The sequence below is a fragment of the Pinus tabuliformis genome, chromosome X (genome assembly GCF_031772625.1).
Source record: "Pinus tabuliformis cultivar Carrire ecotype Pingquan chromosome X, CPIR1, whole genome shotgun sequence".
NCBI lineage: Eukaryota > Viridiplantae > Streptophyta > Pinopsida > Pinales > Pinaceae > Pinus > Pinus tabuliformis.
In genome coordinates this window covers 126,403,013-126,416,953 of record NC_142308.1, presented here as the reverse complement: position 1 = coordinate 126,416,953, position 13,941 = coordinate 126,403,013, and the positions used below count along the sequence as shown (strand labels likewise).

At 36.1% G+C, this 13,941-nt stretch overlaps 1 protein-coding gene across 1 annotated transcript; it reads left to right on the top strand.

Annotated features, from left to right (window-relative positions):
• Positions 1–334: 334 nt before the first annotated feature.
• LOC149138759 (chromatin remodeling protein DDM1-like) lies at positions 335–13,644 on the top strand. Its single transcript, XM_089446812.1, has 16 exons — positions 335–579; positions 5,297–5,374; positions 5,666–5,938; positions 6,027–6,113; positions 7,348–7,715; positions 7,823–8,009; positions 8,145–8,320; positions 10,699–10,768; positions 10,878–11,067; positions 11,241–11,336; positions 11,512–11,606; positions 11,818–11,937; positions 12,183–12,302; positions 12,500–12,598; positions 12,685–12,783; positions 12,959–13,644. The coding sequence occupies exons 2-16, from the start codon at positions 5,306–5,308 to the stop codon at positions 13,190–13,192; spliced, it is 2,283 nt and encodes a 760-aa protein (XP_089302938.1). The 5' UTR covers positions 335–579; positions 5,297–5,305; the 3' UTR covers positions 13,193–13,644.
• The last annotated feature ends 297 nt before the right edge of the window (positions 13,645–13,941 follow it).

Genomic DNA, 13,941 nt, shown 5'->3' with positions numbered 1-13,941 from the left:
TTATTAGAAATATTTTATGAAAAGTAAATCCTGCCCTTCATTTTATAATTGAAAATTGTTATTTTAAAATAAACATAACTATCAACCTAATAAAATGAATATTTTCAAACTAAAATTTTATTTGATTAATTTTCACAAAACAAACTCAAATAAAATAAAATAAAACCCCAGTTAAACTTCACCAGGCTGAGTGGTACACGCCATAACAATACCCCATGAACAAACGGTAACAAGAGTGTTAACCACAGTGAAACTCACTGTGAGTCAACCGAGGTCCATGTGTCTGTTTACCAACTTTTGTTATTTCTCAACAAAAAATCAGGACTCTCTCTCTAGACCCTTTCGTACTACCTCTCTCCAAGGGTTTTCCAACTAAGTTTCCCGCCTTAACGCACCTGCGCCGTTCCCTCCCTGTATTTGTTCGGCTCTTCCTTCATTGTTTCTCTCATTCCCTTACAAATCCTCTTGTTCAGGTGGCAGGTTCGATTCCTGGTCACTCGTATCTTTAGCCAGTGCCTTTTTTTCTTTTTTCTTTCTATCGAAACAGTGAAGAATCGACGTAGCAGAGCAAGTCTTCAGGTCTGTTTTTGGCATTTGTCATTTCCTTAGACATTCCCAAATTCTTCGGAAGTAAATTGTATATATCTTAGTGTCTTTTTAAGGGTAACAAAGTAGGGTTTAATTCATTTTGAAGTCATCAACTTGAAAGCCTGCATTTGCTGTAGGTTAGTTTTGTTTTCCATATGGCACTCAGCTGACAAGTTGATATTATTAGTTTTGCATTTTATGATGTTTCATTATACGTTGCTTACATGTTTTTGTTTTGTTGTGAGAGCTTGCATTGATTGCATGTGTGGATGGTGGTGGGCTACGAACGGGGTCCTTCAGTATTAGGTTTTACTTACACCTGCAAGCTAAAATGACAGTTTATATTATTCGTGCTTTTCACCCGTTTTTGTTCTTAATGGGTGCATCGGTTTCATTGACTCAAGGGACACTTTTATGTAAAACATTACTATAAATTTCACTACTGTGTGACATTCATACGAGTTCCTTCTGAGTTTACAAAGGGCGGTAGGTGCCAAGTTCGAGGGGTGGAAATTTCACTTGGACTTGGTACCCAGCTTCATCTCTTTCAAACTCATGCAATATGCATGTGATTGAACACAGGAGCGGAATCCTGGTTAAGAGCTTAACACTCCATCGAGCGATTGGACCATTGCCGGATTGGTATTGACGAATGGTATAAATAGAATATAAAAGGGAATAAGATATTATTAACTCCATCACTTCATCGTGTTTACAAATGAGGGCACACGAATCATTTATATGGTTCTCACTCTTGATAGGGAGCATCTCTCTGCAAGACTCACTCATAAGCAGGGTCGCGGCATTTGCAAGACTCGTGCATAATCGTAGTCACTAGCGTGCCATTAGATTAAACGTTTTTTCAGAGAGAAAAAGCGGTATAGATTATATTATGGATATATAAAGATCAAATATACATAGGAGTTCAAAATCCTCAGCCATATTAAGCAAAATCATTATGAATGGGGAGAAACACATAATTCCCCAAAAGAGTTCTGATTATCCTTTTCTCTTATTGTGATTATAGTGCCATTAGAGTTCTGATTATCCTTTTCTCTTATTGTGATTATAGTGCCATTAGGGTACCACTAAACGTTAACTTTCCTCTTCTCTTATTGTGACTTGGCACCATTGGCATGGATGGAGAAATTTCTTTGGGGGTTTAGTGTTTAAAATTCCATTTGGGTTTTGATTGGTATCTTCAATAAGGTTTCTTCTTCATTTCCTCCATGTTTTTCTATTGTATGCTTAAGTACTATACAATGCCACTAAAGCTTTTATTTTATTTAGAACCCACTATGCACAAGGAAATTCTACCTGCTATAATGCATATGGGATAAGGGTTATCTGCCCACTGCAAGTCATGACTCCACTGGACGTTCCAGTCCCCTGGGGTCCTAATGTTTAATTTGACAGAATTAGTATAGATGAGTAAATTCTCATTGGGCCTTAGTTGTTAAATGCCATTTGGGATTTGATTGTATCTTTTATAATTTTTTGTTTCATTTCCTCCATGCTTATGGGTTATTGTCTGCTTACCTAATATGCTACTCTTTTCAAGCTTCTATTTTAGTTTGACTCAAGTAGGTACAAGGGAATTAGGTAGGCTAGAATGTTCCTTGGATGATTTTGGAGTATATGTTCCCTTTGCAAGTGATGAATCCCTTTGAGCTGAGTTGGCAATAGGTATGGATTTTCCAAGTAATGCGGTTAGGCATCTAGTGTCATTTTGCTGCAAATTTTGAGCTCTCTCACAATTCTACGAAAACAGTCCTTCAACTGTCAATTTCAGTTAGAGCACGAGCTCCCAAAAGGTGCTGTGATTACATTTGAAGTTTGAACATAACTCTTCTAACTCAACAAAAAAATAAAAATATCTACTAACTACAAGATCATTATCCACATTAATAGCACTGTCAATTATTAACATGAAGCGCTGAAGTTTTGTGAGTTGCACTTGTGGCAGTTCAGTTCTTGTTTCAGTTCAATCTTACTTTCTGATTATAGTTGTTTTAATTGACATGGGTTCTCCCCTACAGAATAAATTGAGTTTCTTGGGGCAATGTGAAGTCACAAGTTGTTGAATCTTTTGTTGAGTGGAAATCTCTGTTTTCTGTTAAGACGAAAAAATATTTTATTGCCAAATCAGGGAATTATATATGATGGTCTGATCATGCACTAGATTTTGGAAGCATCTCAAAGAAGATCATATGATAAGAAGGCAAGCTATGGTCAGCTATTCTCTATTCCTGCTTATGAGTGGAATATGCTTGTACAAACTTAAACAAATTGCTGGCTTCTCCATTGCTTCTCCTACATCTTCTTGATGCCAAGAGGGAAGGCAATCAATCATGTCATCGTGTCCTCTAGTTTGATTAAAATCATATCCAACTGACTGGCTTGAGTCTTCACTATCTACGTGTTCCACTTTCTTGTTGCTGCCTGCCTTAATGAGTTGAAGATCTTTGAGAAATATTGTGGACGGCCATCCCAGTTTTAACAATATTTCTCAATACATTTACCAATGTTTGTTGCTTGGTGTTACTTAAAGGGCAATTCCAGATTTTTTATGTCAGTTGCTTTCACATTGAACATTACTATAATTGCTTGTGAAAATCAGGGTGGTTATAAGCAAAGTTTCACAAATAACACATTACTGGCCCTACATGTCTAAAGTTTAAACATCACATGTTATTTGGATGCAATCATAATTAGTGGCAATGGTTTGTCTATTTCCATAATTACTCATCAATTTTATAACTACCATCTCACCCCTTGATATTTTTCCTTTATTTGTTCAATAGACATTGCTCCCTTGCTCCTTGCTGACTAGTGCATATTTTCAATCCGAACCCCTTGTTGTGTAACTGATTCACTGGTTTACTGTAATTTCTTCTTACATGCTTTGGGAATGCCAATGCTGAATCTCTAGTCTTGGCCAAAAGATGTTGAAGCTCCTAATTTCAATATGCCTATTTATCAGCCATGAAGTTAAGTACTGAGTTGCCCATGATCACTAATCTGTCAAATATGGAATTTACCATTTTTGTCAGACCTTGAAAATTAAATTGATTAGACGAGTGTTGTTTCATGGCCAATTCTTAGCACGAACATTGGAATGCTTTCATGGTCTTTCTGACACCACCTGGGTTCCCCTATCTCATCAAAGTTCAGCTGGTTCCTTCTACAATTGATAATGCCTTGATCATCCTAAGATTAAGAGATACTGACATCCACCTTGTTGAATTTAGCTAGAATGTCTTGCTTATTGATGCCTCAAAATGGGCATGTATCCCAACAGGTAAAGTTCAGCAGAGTTTCTCTTAAAATAGGGTATGCCTCTTCTCCTTATTGTCTTCCTTTTGATAAAATTGTCGCTAACATGGACTATCCTTTCTCTGTAAACTTTCTTAACATACATAGGCCTGATTCTGGATCTATTTTAAGAGTGAGGGTTGAAGAAAAATGCGATGAACTGATTCTTATTTTTCTCTGCATGGGTAATATCTATTAATTTGAGAGCCTTTTTCTTGAAAGACTTAGCACACCAGCTAAATGAGAGCCAAAACGTTTGCCCATACATGTGGTTATTAGATCTTTTCTAAGAGTGCAATACTTGTCTCTTGCTATCTTTCTCATGGCAGAGGCTATTGGAACCTGCTTTGACTGTAACTCTTACCCTTACCTTCTGCCCATTATGGTTTCAGATTGATCACTTCTCTATGTTGCATTTACTGTTTTAAGAACAAATCAATGCATGATTTCTTTGAGCACTCATTTGGGTAGTTATCCATATTAGCTCCTCAAAATGAGAAATCACTTGCTTTCCTTGGCTTCATTCTATACCTGTTCAACCCCCATTACTTTTTACTTATATATACTATTTTCCACTATCAAAATAGCATTCTGATTAGAGAACCCTTCTTTACATGTTTCCAAAATAACTCAGTCCACAGTTTCATTAACATTATCGGCATGGATCTAATTTCATCTTCCATTACTCTCTAGCTCTAACTTGTACTTGCATATTATATTCCATCTCAGCAGGGGTTTCTTTCATTTTGCTCGAGTCACAATAGTGGACAACACAGATTTAATCATCTGCATCCTTCATGCTAAAGTCACTTGTGATTCCAACTTGCAACTTTCCTAAAATCCTCATTGGACCTTTCATAATTAGTATTTAGTATATCCATTGACAAAGGAGCATATACATAAATGGAGTATTCAGGTCTGCTGTTTGAATTGCTAGAAATTCACTTTTAATAATATGGGTATTATATTAGATCCATTCAGCAAGTAATTCTTTAGCAATGCATTTAGTCATTGGCTATTTGTCCAAATTATTATAGAGAGGGAAACATGATGCTATTGCTTTGCTTATGATTGAATATCTTTGTTTAAATTATTAATGTAGTTATTCTTTTCATGTGCCAAAAATTTGTTTCTTGAAATGAATGTTTTTAAATTTTCTATAATGAGATCATATATTTGAAATTTTGTTCAGCACCATGGCTTATCAAGGACACCAGTTCTGAGTTGATTGATCAAGATATAATGAATATATAAATAGTCTTGCTGCAAGGTTATAAGATCTAAGTTTTAGTTTATTATATTGGATGTCCTTACTGTGGCATGTCTGTTATTCATATGATATTGAATTTTGAAATTAAAAATGGCTTGCTTTGTTTTTACAATCACAATGCAGATTTTAAAAATGGAGAAGGATTCAACTGCCAGTCTTAAAGGAGACGCACATTCACCTATATCTGTTTTAGAAGATGAGGTAAAGATGTGTTTCTGCTTTCTCAATTTTACTGCAATTTCTATCTATTACTGCATGGTACTTAGGTTTGGTAGTGTGTTTGAGATGTGATATGTAAAGAACATTACTTAATTGTGACTGTTCTTTTTCAAGCCTTTGGCTACTGCTTGATGTCCTATCTTCAAATACTTTCATTCTATTGCCTTGGACTTTTGTTCTATTTGAAGTCTGTTAATGATCCTTGTGTTTCTTGTTCTTTTATAATTTTTTTTGCCTTGAGATTGAGATTATTATTTCATTTTCTATGAACAGGGAATGTCTAGAAGTGAAGCGCCAGTTGTTGATATAGAGGATAATGATTTATCAATTCATGGTGAAGCATTGGAAGTTCCAGAGGATATGGCCATGGAGGAGAAACGCCTAGAAGAAGAACGAGCTGAGCGAGAAAAGAAGGAAATGGAAAAACAACTGAGCAATGGGAGTTCACAGATGGATCATTTATTATTTAACAAATTGGATGAGCTTCTTAGCCAGACTCAACTTTATTCAGAGTTTCTGCTTGAGAAGATGGACGACATCACATTTGTAAGCTACAGAACTGTATTTGACATTTTGAAAGGCACCTTCATCATTTTACTATCTCAATATTCAAATGGAAATATGTTGTATACAGATTCCAAGTGAGAATGGCAATGCAAAAGCAAGTGCGGTGAAGAAAAGTGGTAGGGGTCGAAAGCGTAAGATGGTGACTAATAATGCAGTAAGCTCCCAATACTCCTTTAAAGTTCTCTGATCATCAATGCATACTTCCGTTTGAATCTATCCATACTTGCACTAAAACTAGACATCAACTAATGCATCATTTGTACCTATGTGATATGTATGATGTATCTTGGTTGGATACTTAGCTATGCTTCTACTTTAAGCATTGATCTAGGGGTTGTATTTGCACTCCCACATTGTATTTACACGGGAATGTACTTTTAGTCCCTTTGACTTGCTTTTGTGGTCAGTAGTTGGACATCAATAATTTTATCTTTTCCTGATTATCTTCTTGATGTTATTATACTAATGTCTGGGATTTTCATGTCATGGTATAAAAATGTGGCTGTTTGATGTCTTTTATTTGATTCCTATGAAATGTGATCAGATGATATGGTCAACTTTGTTGAGTTTTAGGCTCTGATCACAGGCTGACACCCTATAGAATATAGGGTAGGGATTTTATCCCCCTTCATTTCACACTTTTGAATCTGGTATGCCTGGAGATATTGGCAGGGACTTTTGTTTGGAATCTGTATTCTTTTGAAACTGAATCCTAGTTTAATAGCTGGGGTTTGAATCAGGAACAGTGTTCCTAAACCATGACCATGGTTCAAGTTTTATAGTTTATCCTTCTTTATAGAAAGACAATGAATAGTACTTGGGCCGGTTATAGGAAATAAGTGTATTTGTTTGGAAGTGTAAGGGTTCGGATGCCAACATTTCTTTTGGAAGCTTTCTTGAATAATGTCAGGATATTAATGACTGACAATTAGGAATATCTATTTTTCTTTCTGCTACCAGATTAGTTTGTTTTATACTTGATGTCACAAACTGCCAATCTAGACTTTAAACTAGCACTGAAGTATGTTGGATGCTTAAGCAATTATTGCTGGTCTCTAGACTAGGTACCATTCATCATACTTTACTGTTAACTAATTTGTTTGTGTTGAGAAGCTAAAAATATTGCATTTAAGTGGATGTACTGTGGAATATTTTAATCCAAACCTTATTTGTAAATGATATTCATGATATGTAAATCATAAGGTATCAAGTAAAGAAGGATCTTCATTTGAAATACCTAGTTTGATATGCCTTCAAGGGCGGAAATGAAGAGTTTGTTATTTGAAAAAATGTTATTTGGAAAACTTTGCTCAGCAACTCTCTACTGTATTATATGCTTGTAAAATATGATTATGGTGCTAGCCTAACCTTGCTGCTCTCAATATTAGGACTCTTATCAGACAAAGAAAAAGTCAAAAAATGCTATCAATGCTATGACTGAGAATTGCATAGGAGACACCCCAGTTCAAACTTCTGATAATTTAACAGAGGAGGAGAGGAACTGGAAAGAACAGATGGAACTTGTTCCTCTATTGATCGGGGGAAGGTTAAAGTCCTATCAAATTAAGGGTGTAAAGTGGTTGATTTCTCTGTGGCAAAATGGGCTCAATGGAATTCTGGCAGATCAAATGGGTCTAGGAAAGACAGTGCAGACTATTGGTCTCCTTGCTCATCTCAAGGGGATGGGCATGCATGGGCCCTTTTTAGTAGTTGCTCCTCTTTCAACTCTCTCGAATTGGGTGAATGAAATCAATAGGTGGGGTATTGAAAGTCTCTTCTAGTATTGATTTTCTTTTGTCTTGCCCCTGCATGTATACTTATCAATGTAAAAAATTAAAATTCTAAGGGAGGGTCTATTTGCAGGTTTGTTCCAAGCATGAATGCTATAATCTATCATGGCTCCAAAATTGAGCGACAAGAGCTGAGGAAAATCCACATGCCTCACACAGTGGGCCCAACATTCCCTGTTATTGTCACTTCTTATGAGGTTGCTTTGAATGATAGCAAGGCTTTGGCTCGCTATGATTGGAAATATATAGTTGTTGATGAGGTATGTTTAATACAAATTATTTATTCTTTGGCTAGCTATGATTGGAAATATTTAGTTGTTGATGAGGTATGTTTAATACAAATGCTTTGTTCTTTGGTCTTTTAGGTTTCTTATTGGATTATTATGTGTCTGCAGGGACACCGATTAAAAAACTCCAACTGCAAATTGCTGAGGGAATTGAAAACCTTACCTGCTGAAAATAAGCTGCTTTTGACTGGAACACCCCTACAAAATAATTTGGCGGAACTTTGGTCCTTGCTGAATTTCATTTTGCCTCAAATATTCACATCACGTGAAGAGTTTGAATCTTGGTAAGCATCTACTGTGCATGCTTTTACTTGCTTAGTTATTGGATTGAGGCATATAGGATTTAACTTTGGTCCTTGCTGAATTTCATTTTGTCTCAAATATTCACATCACGTGAAGAGTTTGAATCTTGGTAAGCATCTACTGTTCAAGCTTTTACTTGCTTAGTTATTGGATTGAGGCATATAGGATTTTACTTGTCTAATAAGTTTGGATTCTATGAGATGTTAACTCCATTGGATCATTATTCTGCCATTATCAAGTCCAATGCTGAACCTTTTGTTCTATATACTTCTCTATCTTCCTAACCTGTAATGACAACACTTGTTGGCAGCTCTGCTGTATTAATGTTGATAATTTTATCGTAGGTGGTTTATAGTAGCTACATCTTTGAGTTGTTCTGATGATACTGTCTCTAGTCATGTCACTGAGGAGGCAGCTTGGTATTACAGTGTGCTAAGATTCTATCCACTGTGGGTGTTCTATTAGAGTCATCCTTTGTCAGTGTTTTGTAGCAATGAATGTTGGAAAAGATAAATCCGAGTCTCCTGTGTGTACAGCTTACTTTGTAAGCTGCCTACTAGATGCAAGTCATGGAAGTGCAAGTTGCTTGGGATGAAAACAGATTTAATTAATGTGGCCCAGCAATATGATTTATCTGTGCATATTAAAACATCAATTTATGATTTCAAAGATTATTACTTGCTCTAAGGTCTTCACAAGAGAAGCTGTTGTATCTCAAAATGAGGGCTAGGGTCAGCTTGCAATAAACAATATTTGTTTGTATGGGTATGATGCCCCCAAGTGCATGAACTGACATTACAGGAATGCAATAATGGCTTTCAATCATCTATGACTGTTTCTATGGTTATTCTAGGTTCTGTGTTTCAACATGGCTTTAATAGCTTGAATGTCAGAGGATCTTCACAGTTTCTCTTCATTTTGTTGCAGCTTTTGAATGCTCTTGTTCTGTCACTTTTATATTTTGATTAGTGTAATGAGTTGCCTTAGTACAATGTATTGAGACAAACACCATCCTTGGTAAGACCGTGTTGAAAAGTTTTACTGCCTTTTTAAGAGAGCTTTTGTCAAAATGTTCTTCATTATCCTTAACCTTCTGCCTGTTCATGACTTGTCTAGAGTGTTTTTTTTTGCTTATTCTGACTGGATTTTGCAGCAATTAGATATTAATGAGAAGTCCTTAGCCTGTGCAACCTTCACTTTAGACCTTCATATGCAGTTTTATAATGATGCTAACTCGGTTCTTTTGCAGCCTCCCTCATGAAACTTAACTGTCAGGTGTCGTGCTTGTCTTGTATTCTTCACATGTTACAGTCTGTCATAAGATATGCTTGTTTTCAAGGTCAAATGTAAGCTTCAAGGCAGTTTTCATGTTACTGGTGTCTTGAATTGATGATATGCTAGCATTAAGCACGGATTATGCTTTATGAAAACTGCCTTGATTGGATTGTTATTGAAATTCCCTGTTATACCAGTCATCTTTTAGTATGGTACACAGATCAAATTCTTTGCCCCAATATACATTTTCATCAGTTGTGTGGTGTACCATTTATGCCTACCTGAAGCATGGACTATCGGTTAAGTGGGATAAATGATGCTGAAATATTTGTTACAGACATGTTATTGATTGCATTTTAGAGGCCATTGCATTTTCAGTGGCTGCAAAATTTACACCCAAGCAATTTGCTGATTACCTATATTAATCAGTTTATATAACGGCCAGCTTCTGGTGAGTCTGAAAACTAAAGTCACTTGTACTCTGCTCCATTCAGCATGACCTATGCATGCTTCATCTTTGATTATTGGGTTGATTTACATAGTGAATAGAGAACACAGATTGGTACTTTAGGTCTGGTAAATACTAAAAGACATATGAGTTGGCACCCTAACCAGTTTTACAAGTCATTCAGGGTATAATAATAATTCAAAAGTAGGGTTATTTGGGCTGCTTGACAATAACGTGAAGAGAGGGCACAAATTGTTATGTTATAGGAATGGTGACAAAAGCATAAGAGTAGCATCCCAACTAGTTATACAAGTCATTTAGGATACCTAGGATGCTTCAATTGTGCCTATGCTATACCTAGAAAATAGCTTATTATTTCATTATTTTCGCATGCATCAAGGAAGGATCATTATGTTTTTCTTTTCTGTGATATAGCAGGATAAGATGTAGGATTCATTTGGCCTTGTTTCTGATGTTTGGAAGGATCAATGTTCTAGGGTAACAAAAGACGGCTCATCTGCATCTAGATGTCTAATTATATCCTCTGTTTTCATTTAATGTTTGATCTAGCTAGGGTAACAAAAGACGGCTCTTCTGCATCTAGATGTCTAATTATATCTTCTGTTTTCATTTAAGGTTTGATCTAGCTGGGAAACAAAGCAATGGGATGAGGCAGGAAGAAATTGAAGAGAAAAGAAGAGTTCAAGTAAGTTTACCTCTTTAGTACGCTGTGAATAGAAATCTAAGTAGTTTATTGGCTTTTGGTCACTTTATTTTAATTTTGGATGGGACATTGATAAGAAGTGCTTTTCCAGGTAATTTCAAAGCTTCATTTGATCCTTCGACCATTTCTTCTCAGAAGGCTGAAAGAAGAGGTTGAGCAGTCCCTGCCCAGGAAAAAAGAGATAATTTTGTATGCAGATATGACAGAACATCAGAAGCAGATCCAAGATCATTTGGTCAACAAAACACTTGAGGTTTATTTGCACAATAAATCAGAAAACGGTAAGTTAAATATGCAATTTGTTCACATCTCTAAGAGTGGTATTCAAGCACATTTCAGCATGATCCTTTAAATGTTTAGAGTTATGCAATGTGTCACAGCAGCTATTGCATGTTATTTCCTTAGTCTAGATTGAGGGTCGAGAATATGACAGAATCTGTTTTATCTATCTCAGGCACAGGCCTAAAGGGAAAGCTGAACAATTTGATGATTCAACTGCGCAAGAATTGCAACCACCCTGATCTTTTGGAGTCACAGTTCGATCAATCATGTAAGGATCATGTAATTTTATTGTATTCTTTTGGGAGTCATGTAGTGAGCTTAGAAAGTTATGTTCTTATAATCATGAAATTTTGACTGTTCTTGAAACTGGTATTAATAATGGAGATGTTTCCTGAATTGGTTTTAAATAAGTTTCATACATCTGATCTTGGCTATTTATCCAGTTGAATATCCACCGGTGGAGCAGTTGGTTAAGCAGTGTGGTAAATTTGGTTTGCTAGAGAGGCTATTAACACATTTGAAAGCTCAGAAACACAAGGTAAGACAGTGGCCCTTAATTTTTGTGCTTTCAGTTCGATCATTTTGCTGGGTCAAGCCAGCCTTTTTAATTCTGTTCATTATTAATGTCTGATGGTGGGAAACTTAAGGTGATCAAGAGAATATAATGATGTATATTTCTGGTTATCAAGGCAATGCCTCTACTATTTTAAACCTGCTTTTTGTTCTGACAAGATGTGGTCTGATTACAGATGTTGATATTTTCTCAATGGACTAAAGTTCTTGACTTGCTGGAGTACTATTTAAGTGAGAGAGGATATGAGGTTTGTCGCATTGATGGAAGTGTTAAGTTGGAAGATAGGAAAAATCAGGTAAAGGGTAATCCTTCCATTGTAAATGGTACATGTGTTTTTTAGTTTTGAGACTAAAAACAGGATCAAGTGAAATAACAGAGTGTAATTTAGCATTGTCAACCACAGTGCTATATTTCAACTCCAGTTCTAAAGTTACATTTGTGACACTATCACATTGCTTATATAATGCTAATGACTAGCGTTTATAACTTGAAATATGTTAAGTCTACTGACTGTAATCTCATTGTTAAATTTCCTCACAGATAAGGGATTTCAATGACCCAGATAGCAACTTTTGTATCTTTTTGCTAAGCACACGGGCTGGTGGTCTTGGAATCAATCTTACTGCTGCAGACACTTGTATTATCTATGATAGTGATTGGGTAAGAATTTAAGAAAGTAGGAACTGTTGGACATGTTTACAATTGTGGGAGGGCTTTAGGTATTTTATCATGTATTAACAAACTTGTCATAAGTAACACTTGGATTCTGTTCTGTCAAAGGCATGTTTTATATAGATATTTATTTTTGTGATGTATTATCAGCTTATACTATTTTGTTAATGAGTTTGGCAATACAGAATCCTCAAATGGATATGCAAGCTATGGATCGATGCCACAGGATTGGACAAACACGACCTGTACATGTTTACAGGCTTATCACAGCACACTCTGTGGAGGTAACAGTAATCCTCTTGAGATTGAATCAACAGTTAAATGCTTCTTTATTATATGGTTGTCTTAATATAAGAGATCCTGCATACAGGGTCGCATGCTTAAAGTAGCGTTTGGTAAGTTAAAGTTGGAGCACTTGGTGATTGAGAAAGGACAATTTCGTCAGGAACGGAATACCAACATGCTAGAGGTTTGAACATTTGCTTAGATGACTTATCTTTGTTTTTTGCATCCTGCTAGAATGTTTCTGTTTCTTTCCTAGGCCCTAGGGACATCTGCACAATTTGGATGGCAAATGACAAAATGTAAACAATACTATAGCCGGCTGAATATCTTGGTAAATTGGTGGTCTTAATCATGGTCAGGAATCAGATCTACTTGCTTTGATCCAGCAAGAAAAAGATGAAGAGGAGGAACTCATTGAGTGTGAAATTAGTGAATCAAATCTTGTCAGGCTGATGGACCGTTCTGATATGCTAAACGATTCAGCTGAACATGCAAGTGCAAATGCTGATACTCTTCCTCTCAAGGGACCTGGTTGGGAGGTAGTAGTACGCAGTGGACAAGGTGGGAGTGTGCTGTCTTCAATTGAAGGCTAGCAAAAATTCTCTTCTGATACCAGCGACTTGAACAATAAATTATAATGGCCCTTTTGTTCTGTTTTGGTGTTACGCCCTATGGACTATAGTTGGTGTATTTTTGTAATCCCCATTAATTCTATTGATCATTTTCTGTCAGGGGACTGTCTTATCCATCTATTGTAGTTTAGTGCTCAGGCATGTCACAATGTCTCATATAGGGATGATTTTACAAGGGATCGCAGTGCATTGTTGTGGAATTTAAAGGCCAAATTAATCTAAAGCCTTTTGACAGCTCTGAAAAATGTAACATATTTTTGGCGTGTACTTGGTGGAAAGCTGGCAGCTTATTCCCTCTGTAATACACATGGTAAACTGATGTCTGTAAATTTATGTCGGTATATCCAGATGACTACGTTTAGTCTGTCAATGGAAGTTTTGATCATAATGCAATGTTTCAGGGGTTATGCCTATGGTGTTTAATGGTCCTTGTGATAGACATTCTGGTCTTAAGACGGTTTCAGGATTTCCTTTATTGGACAGGCCTGTAATCTCTGCGGTAAAGTATGGTTGAAACTGTGTTACTGATTAAGTCTTAGGTGTTTGACTGCATTATCATGTAATGGTATATAGGTGAGATATTTGTAATGACAGGTTAAATTCTTTTTAACTGGAGAATATTTAGTGATCTAGTGTAATTTTTGCCCTAGGGTTTCTTCGGGTACTAGGGTTTTGACAAATCTTTTCCCTTTGAAACAGCAGTTTAATTC

Bases quoted from the DNA above. Each gene is read 5' to 3' on its own strand.
- LOC149138759 (XM_089446812.1), top strand. From the start codon at position 5,306: ATGGAGAAGGATTCAACTGCCAGTCTTAAAGGAGACGCACATTCACCT. The intron at 10,769-10,877 runs GTAAGTTTACCT...GTGCTTTTCCAG, and splicing joins AAGAGAAAAGAAGAGTTCAA to GTAATTTCAAAGCTTCATTT. The intron at 12,303-12,499 runs GTAAGAATTTAA...TTGGCAATACAG, and splicing joins TTATCTATGATAGTGATTGG to AATCCTCAAATGGATATGCA.